The sequence below is a fragment of the Marmota flaviventris genome, chromosome 1 (assembly GCF_047511675.1).
Source record: "Marmota flaviventris isolate mMarFla1 chromosome 1, mMarFla1.hap1, whole genome shotgun sequence".
NCBI lineage: Eukaryota > Metazoa > Chordata > Mammalia > Rodentia > Sciuridae > Marmota > Marmota flaviventris.
In genome coordinates this window covers 69,271,070-69,284,677 of record NC_092498.1, presented here as the reverse complement: position 1 = coordinate 69,284,677, position 13,608 = coordinate 69,271,070, and the positions used below count along the sequence as shown (strand labels likewise).

At 40.3% G+C, this 13,608-nt stretch overlaps 1 protein-coding gene across 5 annotated transcripts in view; it reads left to right on the top strand.

Annotated features, from left to right (window-relative positions):
• Positions 1-8,136, top strand: part of Nrcam (neuronal cell adhesion molecule) — a 277,444-nt gene extending 269,308 nt beyond the window's left edge. For 4 of the 5 annotated variants that reach the window (XM_071613519.1, XM_071613512.1, XM_071613520.1 and 1 more), the window contains one exon: positions 5,794-6,354. In XM_071613519.1, the coding sequence (XP_071469620.1) occupies positions 5,794-6,031 (238 nt within the window). In that variant the 3' untranslated portion in view covers positions 6,032-6,354. Of the gene's footprint in view, positions 1-5,793 lie in introns of all 5 variants that reach the window. The other variant, XM_071613514.1, reaches the window with a different exon arrangement.
• The last annotated feature ends 5,472 nt before the right edge of the window (positions 8,137-13,608 follow it).

Below are 13,608 nucleotides of genomic sequence, written 5' to 3'. Positions count from 1 at the left end.
CTACTTCCTACAGGATCTGCATTGTAAAGAAATGTGCTTTTATAAAACCATTGTAAACAAAACTCTTTAATTTCAGATACGAAGCTCTACTTAAGCAATACTTATACCTCTGTTGTTCATCGAAAGATGAGTATCTCATTTTATAAGCAGTTAATTATTAAGCAGTATCACAGCCATTTGGTCCATGTGTTAACTCACAGAACTTTGAAGATACATTCTTGACTTAATCATTAAGAAGAAATATTAATAAAACCTATTTGCTGATTTTTTAAACATCTCTTTAAACAAGAAATATTCTTGCCTAGGCACTATAGGTCTTTTCAGAAAGAAAGAAGTTTTTATTCTAGACATGATTAAAAACAGTAACAAAATATTTATTTAAGTATTCTAAAAGATCATCACTCTGGTGTCCCAAAAGGGTATTTCTATAAATCTTTGCACTGAGCTCAAATTGAGGCTTGCTTTTTCCCCCCCTAGAAGAAAAAGACTTTTGGGTGAAATAAAACATTTCACTATTGTAGTTTCCAGGTGACATTTGTATCTAAGTTATTTGTGTTAAGAATGCCCCATTTCTGGAGCTCATTTTTGGTACTTCCGTGTCAGTGTCATGAGGGTAAAATAATGCCAACAGTGAGAAATATAGAGCTGATTGAGAAAAGCCATATATTTCCAACAGAATGGGTTTTGTGCAGGTTTCCGTGTAGACACGAGGGTTTTGCCTTGAAGAGCATCCACATTCTGATCTTCTCTTCAACGGACACAACTACAGTTTCTTTAATTTCCCAGAAATTCTGTATCTCGGGGTATGGAAAAATGTGTAGTGAGGCTTGTCTTGATGTTAGATGTTGGCTCTGAGGCTGAAAGCATAGGAAAACCTCCTGCAGTACCTCTACCCTCTACACCCAAGGTTTTTATAGCATATGAGAGCAGCCTACAAATTCTCATAGTCCAGGGGAGCTGCGTCTTACACTTAAAAGCTGTGTCTTCACTGATTTAACTCACTCTTCTACACATTTATCCTGTAAGCAGGTGAGCAGGTAATCACTAAAATAGCTTGTTTTTAGAATTCTCATGGTTATAATTCTGTATAGGATATCCACACTGCTCCTTTGTTGGTTGTTAAGAAGCGACATCTTTAATATAGCCTGGAAAACTTATTATATATTTGCATGAGTTGAAAATAAACCATAAGCACTTCATATATTTTCCACATGGTGATGGATTCCTGTTTTCCATTATCATGCTTAAATGAATATGGCAATGTACTGCTCACTTCATGGATCTCAAATATCATTTGCTATGATGGTGATGTAAAGCCATGACCTGAAAAAAAAATGTGATTTTCCTGGAGTAACGATGCAAACTACAGTATTATGACTTGATTAAAATTGAGGTTGAGTTTTGTGAACCAGCTTGGAACCAAGAGACTGTTAATTTTACTGTCAACTCAACCATCACCTGTGATTCCTTTATATGGTACTCAGTTTGACAAGGTCTCGTTTTTTTTTTTTTGTTTTTCATCTATAAAGGGAAATAGTTGTTCAAGGTCGTCAAAGCTTTCTTTGCTGGTTCTATGATTTCTGTACTGTGAGCTATATACCAACTACTTTGAATATGATTTTGTCTCTAGAGCAGTACATAGCAAGTATTTAGATTATTGGCCTCATAATCACTATTTAATTTACATTTGTTTGATCATCTTCCTTTGTCTTGGTGTGAATTCATGTGTGCTATGTTCATGAAGCGTTTTCAAATGACTGTTTTTAACTTTTGCCATGATTTCTCAAGATGAAAAGACTTTTTATTTGGGCCTATTGAATACAAACCCAATTGGAGTGAAGACAAAAACTCTGATGACACATATAATGACATTGATGGCAGAGGGGCCAAAGGAAATAAAGTTCTGATGGGTGTCTCCAACTTGAAACACAACTTAGTCATGTGATTTTTTTTTAATGAATCTTAAAGTTCATAAGGACAACACCACATGCAAAACTACTTCCCCAAATTCCTGAATACCCTGTGTTACAGAGTGGCTTTGTCCTGTGATTTTCAGACACTACCTCAGAATATTTTCCTTTTGGTTTCATTTCTGTTTAAAGAAATCAGATGATCTTTATTTTCTTAGATGCACAATTAATGAAAACGGTTCCAACTACTGTTTATTACAGAAGTTTTTTTTTTGTAGTAATACATTTTAGTGTCACTTTTCCCCCCTAAATCACCGGGGTCCTTTCTCTGCTTTGCACCTTCTGAAAGTTTTGAGCTCTTTATCACTTGCTAATTCTCATTCTCCTTCATTCCCAAACTGAAATTTAATGCTGATCATACTGACACACACAAAATTAGGATGATTGCCTAAATGTGAATTTATTCCATGTGCAATTTGCTTATTCTCCAGTCTGAGGATGAAACTGTTTCTATATGGTGGGCTCTGAGCCACAGGACATTTCATAGTGCAAAGAGGGATGGAACTTTAATTGTGGCCAAATTTGATTTTTTTTTTCATATGCTATAACCCCATGCACTCACTCCAATACCCACCCCTAAGCAGTTATCCTCATGTGGAAGCCTGCAGCTTTGTTTGTTTGTTTCTTTAATTATACAGACAGTAGGATCTGCATCCTTACTAGCATATAGAAAAGTCAGAGAAACAATTCAACCAACTGTGTAAGTATTTTCTTATTCTTTAGATCCATTCTTTCTGAAACAAGAATGAACACAGCACGTAAACCATGTATCTATGGTACTTGAACTCATAACTTACTGCATAAATGGAGACTCTTGCCATAGGAATCTTGCCACGCATGTGAATGTGATCATGTTGCAAGAATGCTAACCCACACTCACAAAGCCTGACCAAAGCCAAGCTGTGTCACTTTTGTTACATACTTCAGATTTATTCTTCTTACAAATGTGAACTGATGTGTGAGCAAAATAAGTAATGACAGGCTTTTAGAGAGTGGGTTGGAAAGAGTTTCTTGGTCATGGATGTCAATGAAACCATGATAGGATAGTGACTACAGGACAATGAGACATAATTATCAGATTTATTTGCTATTGCTGAATTTTACTCAGTAGGCATTTAATAAGGGCACATGCCTAAAGCATGTTCCACTCAAAAAACACATTGAACTCCTTAAAATTTATCCTAAACATAAAATACAGGAAAATATATTTTCATGTTTTATCTGCCATCATAAAATTAAAGAAGGAATGAAATTTTTTAATGTTAGAATTCTGAAAAATTTCTGAAATGCCCACCATCTCTTTATTGTTACTTTTTCATGAATTCATCCTATCAATGTTTAGTGAGTGCCTACAAGTAAATATTTTTGACTTTGCAGGCCATGTGGTCTGTGTTGCAGCTCTGCTGTTCTGTGTAGCACAGATTAACCATAGATTAATACATAGTAAATGGGCATGTACCAAATTAGCTGTAGTTTACAAATGCCTAATCTCTAGGGGGTATATTTTCAATACTTGATAACAGAGTAATGCTTTCAAAATGTAGATCACATTTTGTCACTTAGCCATTGAAAACTCTCCAGTGGCTTCCCATCTTACTCAGTGTTACAGGGAGACTCTTCAGTGTCCCATGGGTCACTGATATAGCCCAGTCTCTTCCTCATTCCTATTAATCTCTGCTTCTCACTTGCTCCTCCAGTTCCAGCCACATTTCCTTGCTGTTGCCAAGCTCGCCCCTACCTCAGGACACTTACACTGTCTTGTGACTTTTGCCAGAATCGCTTTCCTTCCAGCTGTCCACCTGGCCAACATAGTTCTTAAGCTTTATCCAGTGCTACTTCTTAAGAAGTCCTTCCCTGGACATCCTAATCAAATATATTTTCTGTAGTACTAATTTTCTATAGTACTAATTGCCTTCCAACATCACTAATTTTCTTGTTATATTGATAGTTAATTGTACTATACCCTAAGAGAAGTCAATTTTGTGAGGTCAGCATTTCAGTCTGTCTTCTTTGCTCCTTTATCCCCAGTGCCTAGATGCTCAGTAAACATTTATTGGATGAAAGGGTGAGTGCATTGATGGCTGGATATGTCATAGACAAAAATTTCCTGTAGTATCCTTGGGAAGCTCGTTCTACAAAGCAGAATAAGGCTAATAGTTGGAATCCAAGTGACGAAATTCTGCTCATTATTGAACTTTTCAGCAGAACTGACTTTTTCATCAAGTCATGTTCAGTATTTCACAGAAACGATTCCTGCAAAGCCTACAGATTAATGAGTAAATCCCAAAGATGTAGTCTAAGCTATTTTCATAACAAATTAGAAGCTGAATTTTATGCCCTCCAAAATGCCCCCAAAGACAGGCAGCTCAAGGTTCCGTGACTGCACCCCAGTTGTTTATCAGTGGTGGTGATAATATAGATTTTCAACAAGAACTTGTGTGTTGTTAAATAGGTAATTTTCATTAGCAAAAGCCAGTGTCATGTGGCAAGCATTACTTCCCAGTCTTGAGATACTATTATTGAAGAAAAAAATGAAACCACTAGCAGAAGTTATTGACAAAGAAGACAGAATATTGGTGCATCTTAAAATTTGCTAGATAAACTACTACAGCTAAGCAACCTCTTTGTTACACTAAGACTTTTTATTCTTTACTAATATTGTGTGTTTCCTATTTTGACTTGCATTTAGTTCTTTGAAAGAAAACAAAATATTGGATTATGTCATTGCCCTTTTTTCCACTATTTTTTTGCCCAAATATTACCTATTAAGATATTTCTTAATATCTAATAGGCCAATGTGCATACCTAGTTACGTGAACAGTCATGTAATTAGGTGGACATCCTTAAATACCTCTTCTACTTCCTAGAAATTGTGCTTAGGTGTTCAACAGAGAAATAAGAAAAATAACAATTACTATAGAGTCCTATAAAGCTTTATTAAAGTGTGTCCCTCAGCTTCCCATCCAATGTAGACAAGCTGGATGATACACGTGGCACAAGAGAGGGGGTTAAGATGAGTGCAGGAAGTCTTTGATTTTTTGTGTTGGAAGCACTCATGCTCTTTAGAATATTGGCATGCCATTCATAGTACAAATTATGGAGAGCTTTTAAGTTAAAGTGTGTCTGTTTCCAAATTAATAAGTTTTTACCCATGACTAACAGTTTTATAGGAAAAAAATACTGTATACTATCAGTATAAGGATTTTGCTTTTCTTCTTAGGCTATTTTCATTTGTTTCTTCTGCATCCTTTTAATGGAATTTGTAGGTCTCTTGAAAGGTAAGGTTGAAGTTTACAAGTCTGGCCAATAACAAAATTATTCGAAATGCAGGATTTTGCTTCTCCTTCTGGCTCAGAAAAAAAAAAAATCCATGTTACACATTTAATCAAAATCATGCTCCATTCATGTCCAAGGAATCAGTGATGTTATGCAGTTTAACATACTAATAACTTCTCTACCTCCTATAAGTTTCTCTTCTCACTTTGAATTCAAAATAGTGGTCTCCATTTTTTCTCTATTCTTCCTTTTTTAATGCTTGTGATTATTTCTGGATTGCTTTCAAATCAGGGGTCAGCCTCTCTCATTGAAATTAACATGCACAATTGGAGGCCATCCATTCTACTGAAGACTTCATAATTCAACCATTTCTGCACCGCTCTTCATTCCAGCTCCATACTAGTCACTGGAGTCAGCCTGACAATTAGATTTGGCTACAGAAGCTCAGGACTCCAAGTGCTTTTCCATAATTTGCATGCGTGATCTTTAAAGAAAAAGATGTTACCCGACTGCCAGTCATGACAACAGTGTTTCCTCTTTATTCCAGTGACGCAGAAGACCACAAGCCTTTGAAAAAAGGAAGTCGAACACCTTCAGACAGGACTGTGAAAAAAGAAGACAGCGATGATAGCTTGGTTGACTATGGAGAGGGGGTGAATGGCCAATTCAACGAGGATGGCTCCTTTATTGGACAATACAGTGGTAAGAAAGAGAAAGAACCGGCAGAGGGAAACGAGAGCTCAGAGGCACCTTCTCCTGTCAATGCCATGAATTCCTTTGTTTAATTTTTAAGCTCTTTGCCAATGTCCAATTTCTCTAGAATGTTTATCTTAAGCACTTGTTTGTCAGCCTTCTCATACTATGAACATATGGGTAGAAAGTGTTTTCTGCTGTATGTTAATATTATGAGAAAAGTTAGAGCAAGAACACAACTCAGTCAAATGATATGTCAATGTGAACTGCAGTGCAAAGTGCATACTTTTTCATTCAAAGTGGGTTGTCTCGATTTCCTCAGAACTGATCAAAATGATGCAACATCGTCAACAAATCATGCTATTCCCTCTTCAAGATACAGTTCAATAGGATGCATGAGAAATGCTACACATTTAAAGGACATACCTAAGTTAAGTATGTTATTAAAACATGGTTTGATACTTTGTTTATACTATCCTCAGCTGAACCCCTAAATATGAATTCCGTTTTCATTGTCAAGAGTGTTACTGTAGTATTCTCTAGAACTTCAATGTCTTTGTGGACATTGTTGTGAAATTGGTGATCCTATGTCTAGCTGTTGTTAGTCTTTTGGGGAGACTGGTAGGAACAGTATGTACAGTATATACTTGCTAAATAAGTTAATTATGACAGTTGCATTTGCTGATGCTACTGAGACTCTGTTACCTGCTCTTTGCTCCTGTTACTTCATAGGCTTCTTAATCTTCCAGGTATTACAGCAGCACAGTGTTCTACTTTGTACATTATCTGTGTTTGGTTGTTTTTAGGCATAAACAGTGTGTATTGCAATGCATTTGGACATTTGTGCCATACTGAAAGAATTGAAACAAATCACTGTAATTAAATTTCAAAAAATTTTCCAGAAAATACAGGGCAAGATACATGCAGTGCCTTCAGACAATAAGCATTCCATAATATACTGCATTCTGTATCAGCCGGTACAGTGGACTCCATCTTAGATTACTGTCATTGTCAAAAAGTAACTTTTGAAAAGCAGAGATAATGAAAACTGCAATGCTGAAAACAAAAAAAAAAAGAAATGGAAAATTAAAGTAAGAAGACAGTTTATTTTAAGGCACATTTCCCCATAAATTACAAAGAAAAATTTTATTATCAACTAGACAACATGATAGTTTGGTTTCCATTCCAACAGGTCACATTCAGTAAGAATGTCAACATGGTATAAAATTAATAGAAAAATAAACAAGTTATTGCAAAACTAAAAGCATACAACAGCATGCCAACATAATTCATATTTGTAAGACTTTACCTATATGAGCTTTTGAAACTCTCTGCAGCATTAAGCAATGTATATGCAAATCACAATGGACACACTTCAGAATCTAAGAAATTGACAAGTGCTTAAAAGGCCAGCAGTCTAAGGGATTACATCTGCAGTTTAAGAAATAAATATATATATATTCTATCTTATTCATAAACAATATCTATCAAATGGTTTACCTCTAAATATGAAAATCTATAACAACCTATGGTTGAAGGAATGCTCAGTTTCATTTGCCAATAAATTGGTTTCTCATAACTTGCATCAAGTTTAATTTTAAGTAAAGCTTTTTATATGTAGATATTTTGTTGAATTTGTAAATATACTTAAAGTGTAGATGCTATATGCTTATAGGTGTTACATACAAATAAACAAATAAACAATGTTTATGTTGCACTGTGTAAGAAGTAAGCTAATTCATGCAGTGCGTGGGATTGGAAAGCATCTAAGTACCTTTTGTATTTTTTCTCCCTTTTTGCTGTGACATGGAAATAGTGAACTTTTCCACAGCAGGTTTCTAGCTGAAATCTTCAGACCTTTGCCTATGGAGCACAGTAGGTTTAATACCTGGCATGTTTGGTAAATGCAGGTAAAGCATAGTTTGAAGTAATCCCAGGTTAAGGTGGCCCTTAATGCTTTCATTTCTCCATATCCACTTTTGAAAGATCAACCTATCCATTGAAAGACAAAAATAAAAATAAAATGGACTTGCCTTGGCATCAGAGAGCACAAAGATAAAAGTTACTTTATTTTGTCAATGTTTCAGGAGAACAATAAAAGTACAGTTTTTTACCCTTCCATAATGGTACATGCTAAATTTATCTGTGCATGGAGTCACTTCTGTAATAATGCAACAGATTTTGTATTAAAAATTAAATGTGGTTTTAAAAGTCCCTCTCTCTTTTGTAATTTATCATGTGGAGTGGAGTGTGGATATCTAAGTAATGGTATATGTAACAATATAGGCAAATGTGGAAAAAAAAAGCAACTGTTAAACCCTCTTGATCTCTTTGTGATTTTTAACTTTTTCAAACATATTTCCTAGTGGGGTTTTTACATTTCTGTTGTTGTCACTTGTTTTGTTTGTGCTGGGGACTGATCTCGGGGCCTCACATATGCTAGGCAATTGTTCTACCACTCAGCTACAGCCCCAGCCCTCCAATGTTTTAAAGTAGGCAAATTTTTGATTTTTTACTTTAAAAGGCTGTCATATGCAGAGAAAATTAAACATAAATCTAAACACAATATAAAAAAGATAATAGGGCACATCAAAAATATTTTAATGAAAAGCAAGAATAGATATTACCAACATGTTGAGGGTAGGTCCAAAAAGAACAGGCACTGCCTCCTATCTCAAAGTCTGATTCCCCAGTGCCTGCTGTCAGTTATGACCCTGTCTTTTGCCTGCATGGACCTCTGCCTCCTCAGGCACAGGCAACTTGGATTTCTTAAGTGGCCTGCCTGATGAGACAGTTTGGACATTTAAAAGTACTCCATATCATCCACTCCCCTCTCTCCATCTCATTTTTTTAGTTGTCTCAAAACCATCTAGCTCTGCATATAGCCCAAGATTGATTTGTTCCCATGTTTTACCACCTGCCCCTTATTCACAGGTCCCTTGTCCCAGCATTGCACCCACAAGACCCACTGGCTCAGAACTCCCGTCTCTATGCAGTTATTTGAATTACATGTTGTATAAGTGAACTATAAGATGCTGTGTAGTGCTCAGTATTTTTCCCATGGAGGGAATGTCTGTTGCTCATTTAAGAACAACCATCAGACTCTTCTTTTCCCTCCATCTCTGGGCCAAATTCACAGACCACAGCCCCAGTTTACATTAGTCATTGCTCTGCTTAGCAAACAGGGTCTGGCAAAATGTGAGCCTGACCAGAAAAATAATTAGTCCATTGCTGGCATAAACTGTCTTATTCAGATGGGTTTAAATGGCCCTAGTTTAGTTTTAATGACTAATTTGAGAAATGGCCTGTGAAGGCAAGGAACTGAGAATTCTCACCCCAGCCTAGTCGAATCTCTTCCAGCGCATGAGCTTTTTTCTACAGATGACCACCAGAGGGCCCACATGCTTTATTTAGCACGCACCCACGCAAACATGCATAGGCAGAAAAAGCCACCTCTGGAAACTGAGCAAACTACTTGGATAATCATACTGTGTGATATGATGTGCAGAAAATGATCACCTGCTGTAACATGGGAAATGGATTTGCAACTTTCTATAACAAGTACACAGCTTCCAGGATGGCACGGTGACTTTACTGTGGGTGAAGGGGAGAAGCCACCTCTTGAGTCCCAAGGAAGCATCCTCATCACTGATGCAAGTTGGTAGGGATGAGGGGGGAGCACATCCTTAAGATGCTGAGCATGTTACTTTGTCTGCAAAAAATGGCCTGAGGGGCTGGAGCTGGGGCTCAGTGGTAGAGTGCTTGCCTGGCATGGGTGAGGCACTGGGTTCAATCCTTACCACCACAAAAAATAAAATAAAGGTATAATGTCCATCTACAACTAAAATATACATAAAACATCCTGGTTTGATGTTTTGTGATTGTAGAGTGTATGTACACACGAGGACAGTTTAAGCACAGACAGCTCTTGCTTTTTACTTTTAAAAAAGGGAAGGAGTGGGAGAGAATTCTACTAGAGTATTTATATCCAATAAATAGTTGTTAGGGGGAGGTGGAAAGATCCCTGGACTGGAAAGAGATGAAGACTCATACTCTAACTCCATTGTTAATTAGCTATGTCACCATGTGTACACAAACCCCCAATCTCTCACCTCTCCACACCTTTTCCTTAGCTAGAAAATGATGGATAGCATGATTTCTAAGACACTTTTCTGCTTAAATCCTATGGTTCCTAGTAACTTAAAAAGAAAAAAAAATCAGAGCATCCTCAAAAGCCAAGTATTTTACTAAGTGGAAGAAGGAGATACAACGAGCAAAACCAGATGCGATTCCTGCTCTAATGGAGCATGGAGTCCAGGGTAGGGCACAGACACAATCAAATGACCAACTAGAGAGATATGTAATTCCACACTGAGGTAAGAGCTAGGAAGGGAAGGCACACAATGAACTATGAGAAGAAATGGTGGCAGAGATCAGCCTGGATGAGGTAGTCAGGAAGGCTACCCTCAGGAAGTGTGAACTGAGAGATGAAGGACAGGAAGAACCAGGGAGGAGCAGGTGGGTAAAGCAGATGCCTGCATGGCCAGCATGCCTGCAGCAGCTGCAAAGGTCAGGCCATCCTGGGCCTGAGGACCACATGATGAGAACATGTATTTATTCAAGGAGCAGTGGGAAGTAACAGAGAGGGTTAAGTCAGGGTTATATGATTAGCAGGTTTGTGCCGAGGGAATGGGAATTATGGCACCTTGGGTGGGAAATGCCCTGGATCCGGGTCATAGCACTGGACATAGAAGTGAATGGATGGATTCAGGGAGTTCCGGGGGGGAAGGCAAGCATCAAGGATAGCTTTGTGTGTGCGTGTGTGTGTGTGTGTGTGTGTGTGTGTGTGTGTGTGTAGGGGGGGGCGGGGGTTATGGTAGTATCAGGGATCTAACCTAGGGCCTCATGCATGTTAGGCAAGCACTTTACCACTGAGCTATGTCCAGAACCTCTCAGGGTGGCTCTTAAATTTCTGACTTGCCTAGGAACAAGAGGTTCACTTAGATGGAACATCAGAAAATAACCAGGTTTGGAGGTAAGTTACGTATAAGAGCAGGTAAGGAATGTGAAAAATCTCTAAGACATCCAAGAGGAATAGCCAGTAGGAATTGGATATATGGGTTTAAAGTTCAAAAGAAATTCCTAAGATGATGAGCTAAGCCATGAGCCCCAGATATGATTGCCAAGAAAGAATACAAGTAAAAGAGCTAAGGACCAAGCCTTAATAGAAAACTTCCAAATGTACCACTCAGCAAGGGGAGGATGGGCCCCCACAGGAGACTGGGCAACAGCATTCAATGTCTGGAGCTTCTCCTTGGGATACATAAGGCAATGTGTTGTCTTAGAAGCTAGCAGAAGAGACTGTTTTGCAAGAATGAGAGCAGTTTAGTATCATATAACACTGAGAAATTGTGCAAAATGAGGATGGGGAATATTTATAGGATTTGAATACATAGAGGTCATCTGAGACCTTAGTCAAAGCTGTTGGGTGGAGTGTGGCAGCAGTTGGAATGTGATGAAGAGAGTTTAAAAGGTGAGGAGATCCAGACCTGGACAACCCACCCATCCTTAGCTTGGTTCCTTGACATCTCTACCACTATAATAATATAATCTAAGCATCTTGCTCTCTGCCCATGACCTCTGCAACATTATTTACTCTCCTTTCTCCCAAGCCTTCAGCTTGTTCCTTTATTTTGGTTATCTCCCCAGCAGATGTTATAGTCCATATTTTTGAATGATGGACTTTGCTCTAACATCCTTTTCCACTTTGTCTTATCTGAATACCTGTATCATGTAGCTCAGGATCAAGTCTCCAGCCTGCCCCTAAGAACTGGGGGATATAATGGAGATTAGTTCCACTGTAACTTCATCAACATCTTCAAATGGCTCAATCCTCAACACTGCTAAGAGACCTGCTAGTTTTCTCAGGTAAACTTACACTCAATGACTTCTTCCATCTCCTTGATCATTACCACCTGCCCCCTTTCCAACATACTCTCACAAATCACTTTCTACAAAATGACCTAGCATCATAATTTACTGAAGAGAAAGAAAGAAAAGAAGCATAGATGGGAATTTCCTCCTCTCTGCTGCCCTGCCTCTATCTTGCATTAAAGCAGAGGAGCTGTCCTTCCTCCTGTGTAAGGCCAAGCTTTCTGCCAGGGTCAGGAAGCCTTCTCCTCCTTAGTGGATTCTCATCCATAAGTTATCCCTGCTACTTCTCTACTGGATATCTATCTCCATTCCCTGGCCTGCTTCCTTGCTTGAGCCTCTGGTGGCACTTGTTGCTCCTTGCATCCCTGGGCTTTGACTGTGGGCCCCTCACTTGGGCCGCTTCATTGCTCCCCTTGGCTTCCCTGCACCTCAGAATCCTAGTGCCACCCAAATTCCCTGGCCCCGCCCTTCCCTGCTCTTTCCTGGCATGGGCCCTCTTCTAGGTTCCTAGTCTGGGCTCCTTGCTGGGGTTCTGGCCCTCACCCCACCCACACCCATCCTCCGGCCCTTTACACTGTACCCTCCTTCGGCCCTCCTGTCCTTCCTGTCCCTGCTGGGCCCTTTTTCCTGATTCTTTTCCAGGATGCTCACCTGGGCCTGGGGACTGGACCTGGCCTCTTGGATCTGTGGGCTCCTTTTGGAAAATCATAGCCGTACCCCTTGCCTGGGCCCTTTGTCCTCCCTCAATCTGGGCCCTGCTTCTCAACCCTGACACCCAGCAGTGGACCTGGACCTTGAGACTTCCTTCCCCTGAACTACCCACTCCCCTTTCTCCTCTCCCTCCCCTCCTCAGCCCCCCTGTTCAGGCAGCCCACCCTGGCCCTCCCATTTGGCTCTCCATTCCTGGGCTTGGCTTCTTCTTTGAGCCCCCAGCCTCACTTCTCAAGGACCCTGTCCCTGTCCCTTGATTTCAGGCCCCCTTTTCCAGCCCCCTCCTGTGCCTCCCCTCTGTTCCCCTTGTTCTGTGGCATCATGGCACTGCCTGGACCCTCCCTTCCCCCTGCTTCTCCAATGGGTCCTGGGTCGCCACCGACCCCCCTCCACTTCCAGACCCAAGGTATCCTCTCATAGTGCCCTCCTTTGGCCCTCTTTTGGTCCCAGGCCCTCTCTGAGGATCTTCTCACCTGGGGCAGAGGAGTGGAATTGGCTGGCCTCTGTGCCTGGAATGCTTCCTATGGAAAACACAGCCCTGCCCCTCTCCTGGGCCCCCTTTGCCGCCCAAACCTTGACACCTGGCAGTGGATGTGGGCCTTGCTCTGACCTTGCACCTCACGATCCCCTCTCTTCCCTCCCCTGCCCTCTCGCCTTGCATGCTGCCCCTACCCCAACCCAGCCCTCCCTAACCCTGACCCTTCATGCTCCAATCCCAGGGCCTGGCTCCTCACCTGAGTCCCTGACCTTGTTCCTCCTGTTGCGTGGCTTCACGTGGCATTGCTTCCTGTTGGGTCTGACCTGGGGGCCCTTCTTGGGTCTCTTAGCGTGCTCCCCTGGGTGCTCCTTTCACCACCCTCTGTCTCTTCATCCTTGCTCAGCCCTTCCTCACCTTCTCCAGCGTGCATTCGCTTAGTGCAATCGTGCTCGCCTTCTGCTCCTTGGGTCCCTCATCCTGAGTCAGTATGGTGGGTCCCTTGCCTGGGCTCCTGGCTTGGGTCCTGGATCTCGGCCCTCTCCACAC